Source organism: Nanorana parkeri, unplaced genomic scaffold (genome assembly GCF_000935625.1).
Source record: "Nanorana parkeri isolate BGI_ZX_2015 unplaced genomic scaffold, ASM93562v1 scaffold3863, whole genome shotgun sequence".
Classification (NCBI taxonomy): Eukaryota; Metazoa; Chordata; class Amphibia; order Anura; family Dicroglossidae; genus Nanorana; species Nanorana parkeri.
The window spans coordinates 1-21,864 of NW_017310130.1; the positions used below are offsets into that span (position 1 = coordinate 1).

A 21,864-nucleotide genomic window follows, 5' to 3' on the forward strand; every position below is an offset into this window, starting at 1 on the left:
TACATGCTACCTTCCGCCATCATGACGAGGCCACACCCCCCCTCCAGGGGTAGCACTTTTTTCAAGTTTTTTTTCCATACATTCCCTGCCCGCATTAAATATCCCGCAATGTTACACTATGCACTCTCACTAGATCTTGCTTTTGTACCTTGCATGCGTGTGCGGGACCCAATTTCGTTATAGGATTTACCATGCATGTATATACAGTACATTCATCCCCTTTCCTGTACTACATATCTAGCTGCAACGTATTCTTAACTATGCCTTCCAATGCTTATATTAAATTAGTACTGTATTTGCATTTATGTGTGATTGATATCTACATCCACTCAATTTTTATTGTCCAGTGGGGATCTTTTTTATATTCAAAACATCTTTACTGAAACAAATAAAATAAAATGTAAGAGAAATCTATATATTAATAGCTAAAAGCTCAATGAATAGGTTGCAAAACGGCTAAGTAACTACAAGTAGACATACTGGGGAGAATTTATCAAAACTGGAGCAGACAAAATCTGAAGCAGACAAAATGAGTGCATGGCAACCAATCACTTCTCTCTTCAGTTTGTTCAGTTAAGATTTGAAAATTAAAGAGAGAATCTGATTGGTTTCCATGCACAGCTGCTCCAGATTTTGGCTGCTCAAGTTTTTATAAATTCCCCTCTATGTATGTCGATGACCAGATGTGGAATCAGTGGATAGCTTCATCATAGTAGTGCAGAGTCAATTTGTAGTAGGAAGATCAGAATAAGAGAGTGCGTTCCATTCCATGTCAATGAATCGATTAAAAATAAATAAATAAAGAGGGCATCAAAGAGACAATTTCCATCACCATCTAAGGTACCAGATAGGTATGTACAAAAATCAGAAGTTAAACTATGCAGGAGTACAGATTATAAGGGTAGAGGAGAGACAGCTAGGGATGGGAAAAAGGAGCAGAAAATAGTAGGGACGGAGAGCAAGACGGGTAGAAACAGGCAGAGGAAAGGGAAAGTTGAGAAGGAAGGAGCAGAAAGAAACAAAGCATAAGGAATAAGCGACCCTCCAGACCAACTACCAATGAGGAACAACATAGAAGTCTGCTCTTGGAGAAAGCACAGGGACTCAGCCCAGTGGGGATCTCTATAGGTCCATTTGTATGTTGTTTTGCTCCCTTGGGTTTGGCAGTGTACAGGACATTGTGCCAGTCTGCCCTGCACACATCACCATCTCATATTATGCCACGCCAGCCTGCTAGCTCCAGTGAGCATACCGCCACTGCTATGGGAACTGGGAGGTTGAGCTCCCACTTCCCAGAGGCGTGTGCAAATCTCACGGGAAGGTCTGGATTTACTCTCTCTGCTGCCCCAAGGCCAGGTTCCTCAATGCGCCCCCCTACCCATCAAACCCCAATGGAGAATGGCAGACCAGCAGGCTGCATACAAGTGATCTTGGTGACATCGCCGAGATCACTTGTTCAAAACAAGCGGCGGCTTCCCTGCTGTACATTCAGCTCTGCTTGCCCAAAGCAGGGCTAAATGTAGAAAACAACTACACGCCTGGCGCCCGGAACTGCGTGTCCCGGGCGTCGGGAGCTAGGAATTCCACACCCCTGCTGCCCCTCTACTCCCTGCTGCCCCGAGGCCGAGCCTTGGTTGGCCTTGTGGGAAACCCTGCCCTGCTCACCGCTTATCTTCCCACTGATACTATGGAAACCAGGGGCAGAGCCTAGTCCACACCCCATTGGTGTGTGCAGCTCTCCCCAACTGACATACTTGTGGAGGCAGAGTTGAGCCTAAACAGTCAATCACTGAAGACTGTGTGTGAGCCACTCCCACTTGCCAGCACAGGACCTAGAAGTGAGCAGCCTGTATTAAACAGGTTTCTTTATAATAACGTTTTTATCAGCAACCTTATAGGTTTACCTATGATACAAATGCTTCAAGTATTTATGACAGTTCCAGTATAAAATTATTTATATGTAAATGTATCTATTATTCTTTCAGGTAATTCTTTTTGAATTCTGGTTGGATTATTATGTCATTATGAACCCTCCAGATTGTTATCAGACAAGTTCAGTCTCCTCAGTGTCTGGTTATTTCTTATTCCAGATGCCAGGTCGGGGCAGGATCTGTCTGTCAGATGATTATTATACAAACTGTAGAAGAAGAGAAGAATGTTACCAGAAGACAATGCATTTCTACCCCAGGAATGAATGTAACTATTCTCTACATGTCCGTGAAGGTTCTCATTCATCCAGGTCATGGTATATCTGTAAAAAATAAGTCAAGGCAACTGGACTTGCTGTATTTTTCTGGAAGAAGTTTCACTGGTCATGCAACCAGCTCTCTACATGAATGGAACTCATTTCTCTTTATTGGAATCATTTATGTTCCATCACTTTATAAAACTCCAGGAAATAGAATTTTATAAGAGAAATATTATAATGGAGTAGACCCCCCAATATTGTCACCCATGTGTAGAGACGATGATATCTCCATACACAGGATGAGCACAGAATACCACGGACATGACTCGTATTGTGCTATAATCTCCTTGTGTATGGAGCATGAATGGTATCAGCAGACAGTGTGAGGAATCAGCATTGCTAGTGATTGGACGGGATGATTTGTATCTGATATTCTATTTATCTCTGCTGATAAGAGCTCTGTACTCATAGGAAGTAATGGGGAGATCCCCCGACACTGAATAGAGGATGGTTATGTCAGATGAAAGAAATATGTATGAGGCTCTGATTGGTCATTGCAGTAAGATCAGATACCCTGTGTATGACTTCCTATTATCTCATCTATATTAATATCAGACTCAAGTTCATGTTTATATATTAAAGTTCTTAGATAAAGTTAATTTCATATCTGATAACAGAGTGTGATAAGATTAGAGAACAGTCCGTGATTGGCTACTTAGGGAGTCCAATAATGAGATCCATTTTATTTACATTATCAGATTATTTTCATAATTGTAATATTAACCCCTTAATGATGAAGTGGAAACAAATCTTAACCCCTGAATCCAGTTTTCCAGCTTTGTGATGTGTTAGTAAATCTGTTCATATCTTTGCAGCTACTTAGTGTATCCGGGTGAATTATACTTTGTTATGTTCGGGACATTTCATTCATTTGGTAGTAAATGGTAATGGATATCTCATCTATCATCTGTCTGACTTTTTTAGTATTAAAGGAAAACCGGCCATAAATAGTAAAAAAGTAATGCATAACTGTATACTTATTGCTATTGGCATTACCCACCGTGAAAGAACACAAAATAAATTCTCCTCTCCTGACATTCACAGCAATACCATATATGTGAGTGTTATTTGTTGCTTATACTCATAGTAGAGCCCAGGAACAATAGTGAGCATTGTGTTTTTGTATCCTTCCTAAAACACACTCACCCTAACACTAACACTGTCACCCATTCACACCAGATGTGTAGGGACTCTGCTGGCTATTTTTTCCCCCACGGCCAGAACATGAGACAAGGTCATTTGCTTTGTTCCAGATGAGCTCAGATCACTCACTGCATTACCCTGGTGTGCACTGAAAATGTTTGGCATGTAGTGCTTTATTTAGCGTAGTACAGTGCAACTCTGCACACCCAAATCCCACCGTGCTGTGCCCATAGAACTTAATAAAATGTTACTTATGACTTTTTACTAGATTTCTAAGAAAAGAGTATAGAGTGCGATGTGTCAAAATCAAACCTAGCAGCACTGTGCCAGACACATGCACACCAGCAACCAACCATGTGATGCAGCACAACTACAGCTGTGAATGGGCCCTGACACTATGGCTGGGTACACATTCACAGATGTTTATCTCAATCTTGCAGGTTTAACAAAAAGAATATGACAGTTTCCTCCATCCATTCTAACAGCATGAATGAACACATCTCCCACTGTGTAGATTGTATTCTGACAGTGGTGGCCGCTGATGTCAGAACACAAAGTTAATTGGCTGCAAGCACTGTTCAGCTGACAATGTTCCTCTTTATCCTCACAGAGTAGAAAGAGATTAGAGAGGGTTATACAGCTAAGAATCACTATGAGAGCCTGTGATTGACTATCAGAGAGATCAGGAACTGGTCCTCCATCCTCCTGATTGTTAGAACGAGTCCTGGAAATGTTAGTGCCAGCTTGGTCTCTGTGTTGGGGACACGATATGGAGCATGCTTCCAGTACAAACACATGTACACATATATGCAGCCACAAAAGAAGGAGTCCTACTTCCATGAATCCCTATGTATGTGTACACTCATCAGGAAGGAGTTAAACTGTCCCAGAATATTATTGTCTCAGTCAGTCCTGTTATACTCACTGTAATTCCTCTATCCGGCTTGTTTTCAGAGCTGCCATCAGATCCCTGAAATGAGGACCCTCCAGACTGTTCTCAGACAGGTCCAATTTCCTCAGTGTCTGGTTATTTCTTATTCCAGATGCCAGGTCGGGGCAGGAAATGTCTGTAAGATGATTATTCTTCAAACTGTAGAAGAAGAGAAGAATGTTACCAGAAGAATATGAATTTCTCCCCCAGGAATGAATGTAACTATTCTCTACATGAATGGAACTCATTTCTCTTTATTGGGATCATTTATGTTCCATCACTTTATAAAACTCCAGTAATATAATTGTATAAGAGAAATGTTATAATGGAGTAGACACCCCAATATTGTCATCCCCCTCTGTTACTCTGTTACGCCACCTCCCCTCTTAACTTCCATATTCAAATAACAGACCACACAGTATTGGATATAAAATGGCTGTAGCAGCCCTTTATTACAAAATGTGAAACGTAAACAAATACTTATAAACATTAAATTGCTGTAATTAATAATTACTAATTATGTGTGTGTCCATGTACACATACACACCTATATACAAAATATATGTATACACATGGCCACACACATAGAGCCTCAGGTCCGTGAAGGCCCTGTTACCCTAACACAAACCATCTCTGCATAACCACTTATTAGCAAGGCCCCTAGTCGCAACACACCAATTCAGAGATAACCACAATTCTGCAGAAACATTTTAAACATAATACTGGTAACCATATCTGCTGACTCCGCCACAGCAAGGAAGTGTGATACCTTACACTTGGGTGCCCCGCCACACCCGAAGAGCCCTCTGAATTCCCTTCTGTAGGCACAGGAACCACATGTCGGTGCCCACTGCATTCAGATGAACCCCATCCCCACTGTCAGTCAGTGCCTGGGTGGAGACTGAGCTGACCAGAGGGCTACCCTTTCACCACTAGTCCAGCTCCCCTGGAGATGATAACAGGAGGAGTGGGGACTCAGGGACGCACAAGTGCCACTGCATTGGTAAACACGGTTTCTGAATTTGAGTGCGTTGACCTCAGTATGGTAATGGCAGAGATTGGGCCACAGGCTGGGCAGCAATGTGGAGTAATGGGCTGGAGCGAACTTGAAGAGACACAGCACAGAGACCAAGCAGGAAAGCCCAGTAGATGCCACAGGTGAATCAGGAACGTAATCGAGGTCACAGGCCAGGGTCATTCACAGTGAAACACTTGCAAGGATAAGGTGCCAAATCGAGAAACACAGAATAGTCAGGGTCACAAGCCAGGATCGAACACAAGGAAGCCAGTTGCCGGGTAGTGCCAAGTCGGTAATCAAAAGCAGAGTCAAGGATGGAGCCGGGTCAGAACACAGGAAGCCAAGCAGCAGGATCAGGAGACAGGAAACCTGATACAGCTGAGACCACTCAGCAATGGATTTCTGGACTCACACTGACTTTATAGTGGATCAGACGTCACTGAACGTGCATGCGTAACAGCATGAGTAGTGAGCTGACGTTTGCGTGCACGGAATCCAATACATGTGCGCCCGTTATTAGGAGCATATTTGCCCTTAAGCCTAAGAACGGGAGCACGCTGCGGGGCATGCGCATGAACCCGGCTTTCTGGTAAGTAAGTGGCAAATATTGCCAGGTATCCACTCTCGATGACGTACAACCAGACCCCCTTTACGCACAAAAAAGAGGCCAACTTCCTTGTTCACCTTAATCCAGGCTTTGTTCAAACGTTCCACTGACCTAGCCAAATGCCAGAACATGTGAGCCACAATCTCCTACCATACAACTACGGTCCCCAGAAACGCTGAACGAAGCCGGAGAAAATCCAACTTTATATCATGGATTGGCTCCCTCATGAAACGTAGGCCTAGATCGTTCCCATCGACATGCAGTATCAATATCATGCAGAACCCTCTCCAACCGCATAAATGTATGCACTTCAGGGACTACCCTACTCTATAGCATACCCGGCATACCTGTCCAGTGAACGTCAGCAGAGCTTCTCGAAATGCCCAGTTGTCTCCCATCAGGACGAACATCCGCCCATCTGGCCCCCCAAAACACATACACTATATTGCCAAAAGTTTTGGGACACCCCTCCAAATAATTGGATTCTGGTGTTCTGTGAAATTTCCTTGCTACTAAATATTCCGCGGTCACCTGTTAGTGGTATTATAACAACGTGGAAGCAACTGGGAACAACAGCAACTTAGCCACGAAGTGGTAGGCCATATGAAGTGACAGAGCGGGGTCTGCACATGCTGAAGAGCACAGTGCTCAGAAGTCGCCAACTGTCTGCAGAGTCAATAGCTACAGACCTCCAAACTTCATGTGGCATTCAGATTGGCACAACAACAGTGCATAGAGAGCTTCATGGAATGGGTTTCAATGGCCGAGCAGCTGCATCCAAGCCTTACATCACCAAGTGCAATGCAAAGCGTTGGATTCAGTGGTGTAAAGCACGCCGCCACTGGACTCTAGAGAAGTGGAGACGTGTTCTCTGGAGTGATGAATCACGCTTCTCTGTCTGGCAATCCGATGGACATGTCTGGGTTTGGCGGTTGCCAGGAGAACGGTACTTGCCTGACTCCGTTGTACTAAGTGTAAAGTTTGGTGGAGGGGGGATTATGGTGGGGGGTTGTTTTTCAGGGGTTGGGCTTGGCCCCTCAGTTTCAGTGAAGGGAACTCTTAAGGCATCAGCATAACAAGACATCTTGGACAGTTTCATGCTCCAAACTTTGTGGGAACAGTTTGGGGATGGCCCCTTCCTGTTCCAACATGACTGCGCACCAGTGCACAAAGCAAGGTCCTTAAAGACATGGATGAACGTGTTTGGGGTGGAGGAACTTGACTGGCCTGCACAGAGTCCTGACCTCAACCCGATAGAACACCTTTGGGATGAATTAGAGTGGAGACTGCAAGCTAGGCCTTCTCGTCCAACATCAGTACCTGACCTCACAAATGCGCTTCTGGAAGAATGGTCAAACATTGCCATAGACACACTTCTATACCTTGTGGACGCCTTCCCAGAAGAGTTGTAGCTGTTATAGCTGCAAAGGGTGGGACAACTTAATATAGAACCCTACGGACTAAGACTGGAATGCCATTAAAGTTCACGTACGTGTAAAGGCCGGCGTCCCAATACTTTTGGCAATATAGTATATATGCATACACTTGGCAGGAAGGGGTTAAAGTGTCCCAGAATATTATTGTCTCACTCAGTCCTGTTATACTCACTGTAATTTCTCTATCCAGCTCGTTGTCAAAGCTTCCATCAGATCCCTGAAATGACGACCCTCCAGATTGTTCTTAGACAGGTCCAGTGTCCTCAGTGTCTGGTTATTTCTTATTCCAGATGCCAGGTCGGGGCAGGAAATGTCTGTCAGATGATTATTGTCCAATCTGTAAAAGAAAAGAATGTTACCAGAAGAAAATGAATTTCTCCCCCAGGAATGAATTTAACTATTCTCTACATGAATGGAACTCATTTCTCTTTATTGGGATCATTTATGTTCCACCACTTTATAAAACTCCAGTAATATAATTTTATAAGAGAAATGTTATAATGAAGTAGACACCCCAATATTGCCATCCATGTGTAGAGACGATGATATCTCCATACACAGGATGAGCACAGAATACCACTGACATGACTCGTATTGTGCTATAATCACCTTGTGTATGGAGCATGAATGGTGTCAGCAGACAGTGTGAGGAATCAGCATTGCTAGTGATTGGACGGGATGATATTTATCTGATATTCTATTTATCTCTGCTGATAAGAGCTCTGTACTCATAGGAAGTAATGGGGAGATCCCCCAACACTGAATAGTCGATGGTTATGTCAGATGAAAGAAATTTGTATGAGGCTCTGATTGGTCATTGCAGTAAGATCAGATCCCCCGTGTATGACTTCCTATTATCTCATCTATAATAATAGATGTCAGACTAAAGCCGAATATAAATTAGCGAAAATGTGCTCAGTGGGTGGCCTTGTTTGCCATCAGTATTACATTGTACGAGTGAAATATCAAGGAAGTCGGACTGAAAATTGTTGACAAAACATCACATCCAATAAGATGCAGGCATTGTTCAAATATTTTCATGGCCAGCAGGGCCGACTGTCAGAATATAATAGACACAGCAGGAGAATAATCCCTCCATGCTGTTAGCATGTATGGAGGAATCTGTGATGTTTTTTGCTAAGTGTGAACAAATAAAATCCTCTAGCGTATGTTCAGATGAAATCTGATGATTACATTTTAAAGCCTTCAGAATAAGAATGATTTCATAGCTGATAACAGAGTGATGAGCTTCTAAGATTAGAGAACAGTCTGGGATTGGCTGCTTAGGGAGTCCAATAATGAGATCCATTTTGTTTTCATTATGAGAATTATCTTTTCATGGTTGGACTGTTAACCCTCCAGGATCAGCTGTAGTAATGAAATGGCGCACTGACTGTTCTAAATGGCCGCCTCTAAACATCTTTTTTTTCTTATACCCATGTTCACCTGCGAGTGCACGAGCACATTAACTGTGGTCACACTGCCATAGGACAGCTTACAAGAGTAAGCAATGACTGCAATGAGCAGATGGCTCTCCCCTTCCTGTCATACACAGAGCCATTGTGAGAGGGGGAGAGGTAAGTTCTGATCACAGTCAGTGTCATTGTTCTTTCATGCTGTGCTGCCCCAATGTTCAAATGTACACTACTGAGGAGATGTAGGGTGAAGGATAGTGGTGAACCATCATCTTCAAGGAAGTAGTGCAGACAGAAACCTTGAGTGATTGTGATCGGAAACATTTGGTGAAATGAACTCCTCAAAAAGCAACACTAAAACTCATGGTAATGTTTAATAGTGGAAGTAAAAGTATTTCCAAAAACACAATGCCAGGGGATCTCAAGAGATTGGGACTAAACAGCTGTGTAGCCTTAAAATAAAACTAACCAGTGAGGCTAAAAGAAATCTCACCGCTCCAATTCCTTAGCCACCATCAGGACTAACCAGTGAGGCTAATTGAAAAAAGGCTTCAATTTGCTAGAAAGATTCCACTTTGAAGCAATGGAAAAAGGTTGTGTGGTCTGATGAGTCCAGATTTACCCTGTTCCAGAGTGATGGGTGCATCATGGTAAGTAGAAAGGTGGATGAAGTGATACACCCATCATGTCTAGTGCCTACTATACAAGCCAGTGTTATGTGCCCAAAAAATTAGGTCAGCTGCCTACCTGAATATACTGAATAACCAGGTTTTTCCATCAATGGATTTTCATTTCCCTGATGGTACATTGGACATATCCCACAATGACAAAGCTAGGATCCATCGGGCTCAAATTGTTAAAGGAGAACTATGGGGTTAGGGCTTTTCCCCATAGTTCTCCTTAGGGTAACAGGAGGACACAAACTAGCATTCTCCCGTCACCCTAAGCTCAGTATATAGGGAGCTACAGCTTGCGGTATACTGAGACCCCGCAGCTGAAGCGGATCCTGACAATTATGTCTGGATCAGCTCAGCTGCGTGAGTGACAGCTGGTTCTGCCTATCTTGAGGCAGAGCCAACTGTACCCGCCCCCTCCCCGTCCGTTCCGCCAGTCAGTGCTCGAGGATTGTAGCGGGGAAGAGGGGAATCCAGCCACTCCCCTGTCACGGCAGAGAGCTGTGACAGGATCGAGAAGTGAGCAAACGCCGGTATGTGTTCACTCACCTCCCGATCTACTGAGCCGACCTGTGACAGTCTCATTGTCACAGGTCGGCTAGAACTATGAGGTGAGTGAAAATCACTCACCTCATAGTTCTCCTTTAAAGAGTAGTTCAAGGAGCATGAGACGTCATTTTCGCACATAGGTTGAGTGCAGACCTAAACCCCATTGAGAATCTTTGGGATGTGCTGGAGAAGACTTTACGCAGTGGTCCGACTCTCCCATCATCACTACTAGATGTTGGTGAAAAGTTAATGCAACTTTGGATGGGAATAAATGTTGTGAGATTGCAAAAGCTTATTAAAACGATGGCATGGTGAATGTGTGCCATAATCAAAGCTAAAGGTGGTCAAACTAAATATTAGATTGTGTGTGACTTTTTTGGCCAGGGAATGCAATTCTTAGTATAACTGATTCAGAGTCAGATTCAGAGTATGATCCTGTAGAAAACAGCACTACATTAATGGCCACCTATGATTCAGAGGATGAAGAATTCCCTGAGACTAGAGTCAGGCCTCTTAGCAAATACCTTGGAGTGCCAGCTTCCCATAATGTGGTCATTTTGTGGGTGTTTGTACTGGCCTGGCACTGAAGGGCCTCTGAAAATGTTTTAGGTAGTCAGACAATCAGAATGGTAATTTTCACCCTTTGAAGTCTGAAGGGGCTCCTTGAATTTTGGCTTCTCTGTGCTGATAGCCTGCATGTGATATCCCCATACTCAGGAGGAGTAGAAAAATGTGTTTCAGGCTTTGTGAGTAATAACTTTGTGTTTTCTTTCTTCATTTTCTAAGAAATTATGACAAAAATACAAAATTCCCAATGCTGCAAACTACATACATTTAGGTGTCTACTTTCCAAAAAGGGGTCATTTTGGGGGGATTTGTTCTGTCCTGGTACTTTAGGGCCTCAAGAAAAGTGTGATGGGTAATCAGAACATCAGGGTGATATATTTATATATTTCAGATCTATATACCAGAGTTTGTAGACTCTATAACATTCACACAGATAATACTGATTTGGGTTTTACACTAAAGACATGTCTCAGAACACGTTTGTCCTAAATTTATAAAGACATTTCATTAGTTGATTTTTTTTTTTTTTTTACAAAAAAAGTAGAAAAGATATTTTAAAGTCTTAGAACTTTGTATATGGTAATATAAAATCTCAGTGGTTATACAATGCCACCAAAAGAAAGCTCTCTCTGTCTCCAAAAATGAGAGTAGTACATAGAAGGATTTCCCCATGCAGACCGCTCAGACACTGCGCAGTGCCTGGTGTAAGGTGACCAGATTTTCAAAATAAAATCCTGAGACAACCTACTGAACACTAATGACCACACCCACAAAATCACACCGTTTGTAGCCACACCCACATTTCTTTAACACCTCCTCAAACAAATAGTTACAAACATCTGAAACAAGAGGCAGATATTCAATGTATAAAGACAAAATAACTTAAAAAAATAGAGATGCACTGAAATTTCGGCCGCTGGAACATATCAGCCGGAAATTGCACTTTTGGCAAAATGCCAAAAGTGCCATCTTTTGGTTGAAATAGCAGTGCATCCCTGTTTTCTCTCCTCCCCGTTGGGAGCTGCACTGTGTTCCAGTGGGGAGGAGAAAAACTGTTACAGGAGGCCGAGCGGTGCAGGGGAAGAGAGCGCTGTGAGCGGCCGGCGTCTCTCCTCCTGGAGATAGCTGTCAGAGGAGACTGAGCTTTCCTCCACGCACCGCTTGCTCAGCCTCCGGTGACAGCCGATCCAGGATGGAGAGCGGGTACAAGCAGTCAGTGATCGCTGAGTGTTTGTAAATAATTGAGGACATAGTATGTTTAGTGTGTCCCCAATTATGAATCAATGGGAAGTGATCTACATCACTTCCTGTTCATTCTTGATTGTGGATATAGTAAACACACTAAGTCCACAAGTTATGAATGATCAAGAACACTCCGCATAGAGGATTCCTGTTCATTAATAACAGGGGCTGCAGAAAAATAGCTTTAGGACTCTGTGTTCTCAATCTCTTTTTCTATTTTAAAAGGGAAATATCAGGAGTCTGTTTAGACCCCTAACATTTCCCAGAGCCCCGACAGTAAAGTTAAAACAAATATAAATATTATTTAATAAAAAATTTGAAAAGGTTAGACATTTTTTTTATGGTTTCGGCCTGACTTTTTTAAAAAAAATTATGTGTTTTTCTGTTTTGAAAATTTCATTTTAGTCCACCTCTAATAATAACAACACTAGCTAGCAATCTGCCACCCAGCATGCATGCCCAGTCTTGCTCCGCTCCCCTTCTGCTTTTACTGTGAAGATTTTATAACGCAGAGTGCAGAGATCAGTGGTGTAACGCAGAGGTCACCACCTGATTCAGGTGCTCTGCACTCTTCCTCTGGTGGTGGTGGGGGGGGGGAGCAGCAAGGGTGCCTGCTTGTTCTGAGGTGAAGCCTCCAGCTGGGTTGTGGCGTCCTCACTTTAGGTCCCACGCCCCAACCCTATACAGCCTGTCAATTGTAGTTTCTGCAGCCTCCTTCTCCCACCAATGGCAGCAGAAGTGGGCGGAGGAACCTGCAAGTGGACACAGAGGAGCCGATCACCAAAGCACAGGAGCAGGGAAACAGTGTCTTCTCCTCCTCGGCTGCTGCTGCAGCAGCAGAGCGCCTGAGAGGGGAGGTGTGAAAAAAGTGCATGTCGCTGCCGCACTGGGGGACATTTCTAGCAAGCATCAGAGAAGCCGCCCCTGGGACCAGGACACTCTGGGGGCCTTTGAACACCCCTATCCCCCCCTTATCTACACCCCTGCCGCTCGCTGGGGCCTTAGTGAGGAGCGAGCGGCTCTCTAACGTGCTTTAATAGAGGACCACCGCTGCCTGATTGCGGCTAGATACCGTGGCCATCTGGTTTGGTGACCGACTACAATCAGGCAGCGGCGGCCCTCTATTCAGGCATATTAGAGGGCCGCACTCAGGGCCCTCTAATATGTCTGAATAGAGGGCCCCCGCTGCCTGATTGTGGTCATTCACCAACGATCCAGATCGGCCGGGCCTATTTGCAGGGGAGGGCCTGGCTCGGCAGCTCCACCCGCCCCTACGTTAATCCGGCCTTGTCTGTATTTATAATAAAAACAAGTATTTCCATGAACACATCTTATCTGATCATTCAGTGACCTCATCAACAAATGGATGGAGAATTTCCTCCTGAGATCACACATAAGAGCGAAGATATAGGTAGTGCTGGGCTCTTGTAGCTCTGTAAGGTAAGAGACCCCACAGACACTGGACCAATACTATCACTGCTACGTGTCAAGTAATTAGTCATTTCTCTGCTGATCATTCCAGTTTAACACAGAAATGTGATTATTCATAGTTATTCTTTACCTCAAATTCTTGATGTTGTGAAGAGCCGGTACAAGTTTCCTCAATCCTTCATTCTGAATATTACATGAATGTAGATTTACTTCTTTTGTTTCTCTGCAGGATTGAAGGATAAAAGAAAGCACAGAGCAGTCCAGAGGGCTGAGGGGGACTTCAGAAAAGTCAACTTTGTTTGATGCAACACATTGTGACACCAGAGCCTTATTCCTGCTCTCATGGAGATAGTAGAAGACATTAAGAAGATCTCTCTTGTCTCCTCGTTCTTTTCCCATTTTCTTCTGGATCCAGGTGATGACACGTCTGGCAGCCTGAGTAGACAATTCTCCCACATGAGACTTTAACATGGATCTAGTAGAAGAGTCAGAGAGACCGCAGAGGAAACGGATAAATATTTTAGCACGACCGTCATTGTGAGATTTAGCATTATCAAGTGTTTCCTGTAATCTGTCCGGATTATAGTTCATGAAATGGACTAAAGCAGCAAAAAACTCCTGAAGAGTGAGATGTAAGAAGGTGTAATCCACATCAGGAGGCTGACCAGATTCCATCATGAAACATGAAAAGAGATGTTTATCATTTCTCACACTGAAGGAGTCCAGATGACGCTCATCAAATACAATCATGTGACTCATGACTCCATGTTCTGCCATCCTCCCAATAGATGTCAGCAGTTCCCGGGCAGGGTGACTATCATCTTTATTCTGGCTGTGATTGGCCAGAATGTTGGAGACAAAAGTCACAAAGAGTTGTGTCACTGTCTTCGGCAATGATGCCATGAGCTGATCAGTGATTGTTGGTTGGGCTCTGAAGCACATTGATAACACTGTACAGATGATCCAGCAGTATGATGGGATATAACAGAAAGTGTACAGCGTGTCATTCTCCTGCACATAATGAAACGCCTTTCCTGACAATTCCTCATTTCCAAAAAAATTATTAAAAAAGGTAATTCTGTCTCCATGGAGAAATCCCATGATGTCCACTATTCTCTGGAAAACACAAGTATCAACTGAGGCCAGTCTGGTTGGACGGCTGGTTATCAGTACAGAGCAACCCTTAAGAAGACTCTGCCTCACCAAACTGACCACAATCTCACCAAAATCTGTTCTCTGTGTTGTATTAGACAATTTGCTGGATCTTAAATCCATTTGGTGAACACTTTCATCTAAGCCATCAAATAAAAACAGAAGTCTCTCTGGATGTTGTAAAATATCTCCAATCTGACTCCTCAGATATGGATATTGTTGAAGAATCATCTCCTCCAAGCTGACCTCTCCCAGTCTATTAAGGTCCCGGAATCTGAAGGAGAAGACAAAAGCAAATCTCTGGTAGTGTTTTCCGGTCACCCAGTCAAAGACAATCTTCTGTATCAGTGTGGTCTTCCCTATTCCTGGCACTCCGCTCACCATTACTGCATGTGGTATACGTTGTGACTGGTGGCTCCAGCGGAACAGCCTATTGGGGGAAATGTGCTCCAGTCCACATTGTGTTTCCTTCAAGCATTTCTCATGTTTCACCCCGGTCTGTATTAGCTCATTCTGGGGACGCTGCCTGAACTGATCTGTGGAGACTACAATCAGGTTCACATAACGCTCATTGATGAGGAATCTTTGTGGTTCCAGGGTAGTTCCTGGAGGTCTATGCTCCACTAGAGTCTCAGTCTTCTCCATCAGATGTTGTTTGTGCTCCATCTGAATTTCTGAGAAGAAATAAAAACAAGTGACTTAGGTTAAAGCAAATGTTGGAAGCACTATGGGAAGGCAATTACTCCCCTGGAAAGTATCCTTTGACATTGGCATATATTAAGTAATCCTCCCTTTTCATTTGTTAGGACTCAATCTCATAATCAATTCACACTTTATGTAAATAAAGAGGACTTCATAATGTAACTTGATTTATAACACAACATCCAAAAAAGCTTAACACCATTCATCTCATACTTGTGAAGTGCAACCAGCATGTAGCATGAGGGCCAGGCTAGCTTCCCCTCATAACTATAAGATACAACAGCATCTTGGAGGCTTTTGGAGATTACCTGGTTATGGGTAGTCCCTAGTAAGACAACCACTTACCTTCCTTTACACTTATGAAATGCACAATTAGGTACCAGTTTAGGGGCTAGTGCATCTACACCTCAGAACAACCTGTACAGTTCATAGGATGTTTCCTATGATTCCCCTATACCCCTACACAGGCTTAATTGTGCACTTGGCATCCAAAGTAAAGCTCCTCATGCTTTCCATAGACTAGAACAGGAGTGGAACACTCTAAAGCCAGGTATACAAGCTTTGACTTTTGTCTGGTTCTTGATAAATAAGCTGAAATTTGCTGTGACTGGCATCCATCAATCAGCTGATCAAAGGAGCATGTCGGAAAATTCTTGGCTGAACGGAGCTAGCAGCCAATTAGTTATATCAGGGTATTCTGACAGCGGCCACAAAGGAAACAGCAGGAGATTCCTCCTAGGTCAATGCTCGTAAGCCTTGATGGAGGAATCTGTGATATATTCTTCATGCAGCTGGTGGGTTAAATAAAGAAAATACAGTATATGTGGGTATCAGTGCTAATTTTGACACCAAATTTAATTTTTGTCTTAGACGAAAATACATTTTTATTTTTAGTCATCAGATTAATTTTTATTTAAGTCTAGTTTTAGTCGGCGAAAATCTAATAGGTTTATTTTTAGTGTAATGCATTATTTAAACAATTTTCTAGCATTTCTAAACTTATTTCATTATATATTCCTGGAGTAAATCTCAATTAACCTGTTGTTAGTTACGGTATTAAGGTTTGAACATGCAATACAGACACAGATTTAGTCGCTATGAATAGAATGTCTTTATTTATCTTCAAATTAAAACCAAGTTTCATAAACTAAGAATATTACTTTTTCACAAACAGTCGTGCAAATTTATATTTAAAAAAAAAGAAACTTTATTGACTTCAATGCCATTGCACATATCAGCTGAATATAAAACATTAACAGTTCTCTGTTTATTATGAAAGCAAGTATCATGTACGTTACTCAACATCACCACAAAAAAATATCTGCAGCTAGCACAGCCATAGTATAATGAAACCCATTCTCATGAGTTATGTTTATATCTAGAGGAGGAATCAATCAACTGACTATTCTAATTTTGAAATACCTTCAAATAAAAAGGTCACAGGCTACAATGCCATAGTGCATCATACACTCAAGCTGGCCATACACCTAGAAAAACAGCAGATAATCTATATCGTCAGATGGAAAAAGTGCAACAGATTCCTTCATCTGTGTTAAACTGTGTTGTTGGAGGAATCTCCCACTAGGCCACTAGGCCCCGGCCCTGCTGGATTTCAAAATACCTGAACAATGCCTGCATCTAATCAGATTGTTCAGGTATTTTGACAGCCAGCAGGTCTGACTAGCAAGATACTGAAGCTTGGTCTAGTGGGAGATTCCTCCATCCACACAGTTTAGCATAGATGGAGGAATCTGTTGCAGTTTTTCCATCTGACCATAGAAAATCTGCAGATAATCTATAGGGGGATTCGATACGGTGCCACATAAACGCTTGTTATACAAGCTAAGGGCTATGGGCATAGATGAATTAGTGTGCACATGGATAGAAAACTGGCTACAAGAACGTGCACAAAGAGTATCGGTTAATGGCACCTTCTCAGACTGGGCGGAGGTTATGAGTGGCGTGCCCCAGGGTTCTGTGCTAGGTTCCATGCTTTTTAACCTATTTATTAATTATATCGGGGAGGGAGTGAGTAGCTATGTCAGTGTTTGCTGATGATACAAAAATTGGGAGGGTAGTAGACACGGATTTAGACATTATAACATTACAAGAGGACCTGGATAAACTCGGGGAGTGGGCAACTGTATGGCAGATGAAGTTCAATGTCGATAAATGTAAGGTAATGAACCTTGGAGTTGAAAATAGGCAAATAGACTATACACTTAAGGGTGTGCCACTAGGGAAGTCGGAAACGGAGAAGGATTTGGGGTTCATTATAGACCGCAGATTGAAGAACAGCTCGCAGTGCCAGACTGCTGTAAAAGAAGCAAGTAGAGTCCTGTCATGCATTAAGAAGGGAATGTATTGCAGGGACAAGTCTATCATTTTGCCACTTTACAGATCACTGGTTCGGCCACATCTGGAGTACGCGGTCCAGTTTTGGTCACCGATACTCAGAAAAGATGTCCTTGAGCTGGAAAAAGTCCAGAGGAGGGCAACCAAACTCATTAAGGGGTTGGAGGACCTGAACTATGAAACAAGGTTGTTAAAATGAAATATGTTCTCTTTGGAGGTTAGGAGATTAAGGGGGGGCATGATTTTCCTGTATAAACTATTCAAGGGTGAAAGCAACATTATGAACAAACTGTTTACGGTCAGCTCCGTAACAAAGACCAGAGGGCACAACCAAAAATTGGTGGAAAAAAAATGTCATCACACAGGGCGCAAGGGGTTCTTCACAGTTAGAGCGGTTAAGGTCTGGAACTCAAGGCCACAGGAAGTGATCTCAGCTAAGAGTGTGGAATCATTCAAGAAACTCTTGGACGCGTTCCTCGTAGACCATAATATACAGGGGTACAGGTACGCCTAAGAGCAAAATCACACATGGACTAATACACACACCTGCTCAAACATAAATGCACACACACTAGGTTGGACTTGATGGACTTATGTCTTTATTCAACCTCAAATAATATGTAACTATCAACTCTTCTAATTTTTTCTCAGCATTGAAAAAAGAGGACATATCCCACTAAGAACAGACTAAGAACAGACTAAGAACAGTTTTTAGTGCTATTCACTATTTCCATGGCAACATTATACATCTCACGGTAAATTACCAGTCTATTCTTAGTGGGATATTTACCTTTTTTCTCAATGCTGAGAGGAGTTGACAATCCAAGTAATAAATAAGTTACTGGTCTCTTCTATTTGTCTCAATTCATTGTAAGGAAAGCACTTCATGCCAATATGACTCTTGCTTTATTCTGCAGGCCTCTACTGAGGTCACCTATGACACTGAATACCCTCTCTGCAAACGCTTGGGAAGCTGGCATAGCCAACAGGTCCAAAGCAAAAGGTTTCAGTTGGTGATAAACAATATCACTCTGTGCCAGCCACAAATGTATTCCAGAGTCATAATTCGTGATAGGTTGCTGTGAAAGCTCTTCCTTATATTTTATGATCTGCTGCCTTATGCTGTTGGTGGAGGACCTCTGCGGAATTTTGAGAGAAACCAAAAGATAGGCTGCTTTGATGTGGATGGTGCTTCTTCCTTTGATGTCTCACCATTTTCCTTTTCTTCATCATCTTCAGACTGATCCTCATCTTCTGTGTGCGGCATTGACAATGTTGAATTTTTCAGCACATACTTCTCTGTCTGTGAAAGCAAACCCTGAGTATCACCATCAGCCACATCAAGAAGGGCTTTGCAGATAGAAGGGGTAAGAAAACAAGCTGCTGCAGCAAGTGGAAAGAACATTTCATTAGTTGGATCTAAGAGGGAAGCAAAACGTTGATTCACATTCCCTTTCATTTTTTGTGCAAGGTGGCTAAGTAGATCAAAGAGGGCAGAGACCACCATGGACAAAGTGTCACTCTGGAGAGTTTTAATATGTTCTGCAAAAGGAAGTAGTAGTTCATGCACAGATGTAAGTTTTTGCCATTCACTAGGGAGCAAGCTGTCCCATCCCATGTTGTTTGCGATTTGGCAAACAACACTTTGAGTCCTTCACTTTGAGAGTCATGTGATCATGTTGAATGTACTTGAACAGCGTGTGGGGCAGTCATTTATAACAAGGCCAGATTGCTTGAATATCTTTTGTGTTGCAACACTGGACCTGTGGAAGAGTTTCACTATTGACCTTGCTTTATCAAGGATTCTGTTAACACTTGCCTAATTCTGCACCATGTAGACCACAAGTTGTAAGGTATGCACCACACACGATGTCTGGTCCATGTCGATATCTGGGTACCTAACAAGAAGAACACAACCAAATAAGCAGAAAGTATGGAAATATAATATATAGAGTATGGACAATGACCCTAAGCACAAGGCCAAGTTGACCCTCCATTGGTTACAACAGAAAAAGGTGAAGGTTCAGGAGTGGCCATCACAGTCTCCAGACCGTAATATCTTCGGGCCACTCTGGGGAGATCTCAAACGTGCAGTTCGTGCAAGATGACCAAAGACTTTGCATGGCCTAGAGAGGCATTTTGCCAAGAATGGGAAGCTACACCATCGGCAAGAATTCAGGGCCACAACTACTACAAAAGACTGCACGCTGTCATTGATGCAAAAGGGGGCAATACTCAGTATTAAGAACTATGGGAATGCAGACTTTTGAACAGGGGTCATTTCATTTTTTTTATTTGTTGCCATGTTTTGTTTTATGATTGTGCCATTCTGTTATGACCTACAGTTCAATATGAAATATCCTATAAGAGATAAAAGAAACGTCTTTTGCCTGCTCACTCACTTTTTTTTTAAAAATGGTGCAAATATCACCAATTCTCCAAGGGTAGGCAGACTTTTGAGCACAACTGTACTTTTACATGAGATTATAAGTAAAGTGGGAAAATTACAAAGATACACCACTAGAGCAGACCCCAACATCAGACTCATATCCATGTGATAGTGACACTTAACAATGGCTTACCGCAGATCATCAAGTTCAGAGTCAGAGTCACATTCCACCATGGGGAACTCTTCCTCTCTAGAGCTGGGTTCTTCTTCTCTTGCTGCTGTGGTCGTGTGTTTATTAAATGCTGCCATCATATTACTCCCATTGTCTGTTATCACTGTAAGAATCTTCCACTTTGGTATGTCCTGCTCTTGCATGCATTTGTCCACACATGACTTTATTAATTGTGCAGTGTGTGGGTGTGCTACTTGTTCAAGAGCCAACAATATGAGTTTAGATGTATTTTGTTCAACACAAAAGTAGCATGAACTTATAGCAAGAAAATAAGTCCTTTTTTTGTCCACAGTTCAGTGCAAATGGATACTCTCCGGGCAGAAGCCAGTCGCTTTTTGAATTTTTGCTCCTCTACTTTATAGTGTTTGTCAATCAGATTGTTTATTTTACATTTCTTTGGAACAGTCAGCCTCCTATCTACTGTCTCCATCATTTGAACAAAGTCTTCATCTTCAATAGTTGTGGCTAGTAATAATGTGCGCCCAATCCATTTTGCCATGGCCTCCTCCCTAACTTGTTGTTCCTTAGATTCATTTTTGTACTTTGAAGACTTCAGAAGAGCTGTTGAAATATTATGCTAGGATGTTCTTCTAGCTGTATTTGTAGTTGTACTACTACTTTGTGACCCATCAGTGGAGGTTTTTATTATCTGTGGGGTTGAATAAGGGTAAACAAAAACAAGTTCTGATTGTTCTTTCTCTCTCACCCATACACAGGTACACACGTCAGTCTCTATAGTATACTACATTTATGCTTACTTCCCCAACCATATGTCTCAAATTAAAGGGTTAGTTTCTCTCATCAGGACAGCCACGGTTTCTTTTGGCTTGTTTTAAGTTTAGCAAAAACACATCAGTTTATGTTACGTGACAAAATAATGTTGGTTTAAAGTCCATTTCCACCTTTGTAAGTGATTAGCATTTATTGTGGTAATACTAATAAAGAGATTATGTATACATGTGCATGACTCACATTGCAGGCGTTCACCTTTTATAAAGGTTTTATTAGGAGTGAAGCCTAACAATTCAAAATTATTTACAGAAAATTTAGTCTGACACTGTTGGTGGGGGATTGTACAAAATCTTTTGCCTAGCATAGAGACAGCTATTTTCCATGAGCATATGAGTGTGCATGAATTTCAGAATGAGTAATCTTCAAATGTTGCTTGAAGTTTGTTGTGTTTTTACTGGTGATTGATGCTCCACATGGTTTACAAAGGGTCTTGTTCTCATCAGCATCAAATGTAAAATGCATCCATACATCTTCTCTTCTATTTCTCCCTGCTGACATGATGTCTCCTGTACAGTTTGTGCTTTGTGGCTGTGCAGCAAGTTCTGTGTTAGTTGATGTCCCGCTGGGTAGATCAGTAACCGAATTGTGCATGTCTGCCCAGTGCCTACTTCCAGGAAGAGGAAGAGCTCAGAGAACAGGAAGTTGTCATGCCATTGCCTGTCCGATTTCTGTTTCATTTTCATTCGTTGACGAAAATGCACCACATTTTTGTCATCGTTTTAGTCTCGTTAACTGCTCTAGCATTTTGTTTTGTTTTTGTCATGGAAAAACATCCAAATGACGATAAAAAAAAAGAAAATGTTTAGTCAATTAAATTAACACTGGTGGGTATACCCGACTTAACATTCCTATGAAGGTTCATTGGATGGACACCGGCTACTCCAGCCCTCACAAGCAGCAAGGGTGCATACACACTTAAAAATGTATAGTATTATGATGTTTGGGGATATTAGCACAATGGTGAGCTCTTAATGACCAGTC

The 21,864-nt window shown here is 42.4% G+C and overlaps 1 protein-coding gene across 1 annotated transcript; it reads right to left on the reverse strand.

Annotated features, from left to right (window-relative positions):
- Positions 1 to 2,022: 2,022 nt before the first annotated feature.
- LOC108803555 (NACHT, LRR and PYD domains-containing protein 3-like) lies at positions 2,023 to 20,168 on the reverse strand. Its single transcript, XM_018575387.1, has 6 exons — positions 20,053 to 20,168; positions 19,302 to 19,368; positions 18,683 to 18,773; positions 13,392 to 15,087; positions 7,556 to 7,720; positions 2,023 to 2,137 (listed from the first exon to the last, which is right to left on the reverse strand). The coding sequence occupies exons 1-6, from the start codon at positions 20,166 to 20,168 to the stop codon at positions 2,023 to 2,025; spliced, it is 2,250 nt and encodes a 749-aa protein (XP_018430889.1).
- Positions 20,169 to 21,864: the final 1,696 nt, after the last annotated feature.